Below are 1,066 nucleotides of genomic sequence, written 5' to 3'. Positions count from 1 at the left end.
GCGGAGGGGGGGGGGAAAAGCTGCCGCGGGGGGGGGGGGGTGTCTCTGACGTGCCTGAAACACTGCGTGGCACCTCAGATGGTGCCCAGAGGTTTGGCTGTCAGGTCTGTCCTTGCCGGCTCCTGCCCCGGCATCACGGGGGCAACGCTTGCCTGCCATCACCTGCCCCCCCGAAGAAAATTGCCCAGCGCCTGTGGCCCGATGTGCCCGGGATGGCTCCAGCCCTGGGGCACGGCAGAGCCGGGCATCCCATTTTCCTCCCCACAGAGCTGGGGTTTCTCCCCTCGGATTTCAGAGCAGCCTCCAGCAAGAGGCCAGGTTACACGGACTCTCTTTTGGCTCAGTTGGGTCAGATTTCCAGGCAGAATTTCTGGATGAAAGCAAGAAAGGGGGGAAAAAAAAAAAAAAAAGCCCCCATCCTGCCCCTTACACCCCCCGGGATGCCGGGTGCTGCTCCCCCAGGGCTTCGAGTCCCCCTTCTGCTCTGGTTCAGCCAAGGAAGGCTTCTCCTAACCCCCCCAGCCTGTCGAACACCAAATAATCTTGAAACACTCCTTGCCGGGCAGGTCACCCCTCCGCTACCTCGTGTCCCGGGCTCAGTGGGCGACCGGCTTTGCACAGCTCCGAGCCAAACCCCCGGTGTCCCCCAGGCAGGCCGGCAGCCCCCCCGTGCCATCGCACCCCACCAGTGGTGCCGCGAGCTGGGTCCAACCCACGATGGGCTTTCCCACGGCTCCACTCGCCTCCATCCACGTGAGACGGCAATGGTGCGAAGGCAGCCTCCGAAGCAATAGGGAGCTGGAGTTGCATTTCCAGTTGCATTCCTTTTTTTCTTTTTTTTCCCACTTAATTCTCTGCACATCCCTAATAGGAAAGTGAGCCCCCCCATTGATTTTTTCTTTATTCTTTTTTGATCTTTCAGCTTGGTTTTTTTTACACCTGACTTGCAGCTGACCTGCGTCTTGTCCTGCGGGGTGGGTGGCAAAGCACAGCCTGCACTGGCAAGCGGGGTCGGGGCGGTGTGCTGGCGAGCATGGGGCCAAGGGGGTCCTGGTTCCTCCTTCTT

General features: G+C 60.3%; 1 protein-coding gene across 1 annotated transcript in view; it reads left to right on the top strand.

The window, feature by feature from the left end:
- Positions 1 to 513, top strand: part of RASL10B (RAS like family 10 member B) — a 4,277-nt gene extending 3,764 nt beyond the window's left edge. The window contains exon 4 of the mRNA XM_009645011.1: positions 494 to 513. Within this exon, the coding sequence (XP_009643306.1) occupies positions 494 to 513 (20 nt within the window). The remainder of the gene's footprint in view (positions 1 to 493) is intronic.
- The last annotated feature ends 553 nt before the right edge of the window (positions 514 to 1,066 follow it).

This window comes from Egretta garzetta, unplaced genomic scaffold (assembly GCF_000687185.1).
Source record: "Egretta garzetta isolate BGI_Z169 unplaced genomic scaffold, ASM68718v1 scaffold108, whole genome shotgun sequence".
NCBI classification, from domain to species: Eukaryota; Metazoa; Chordata; class Aves; order Pelecaniformes; family Ardeidae; genus Egretta; species Egretta garzetta.
This window is presented reverse-complemented; position numbering and strand designations above follow the sequence as displayed.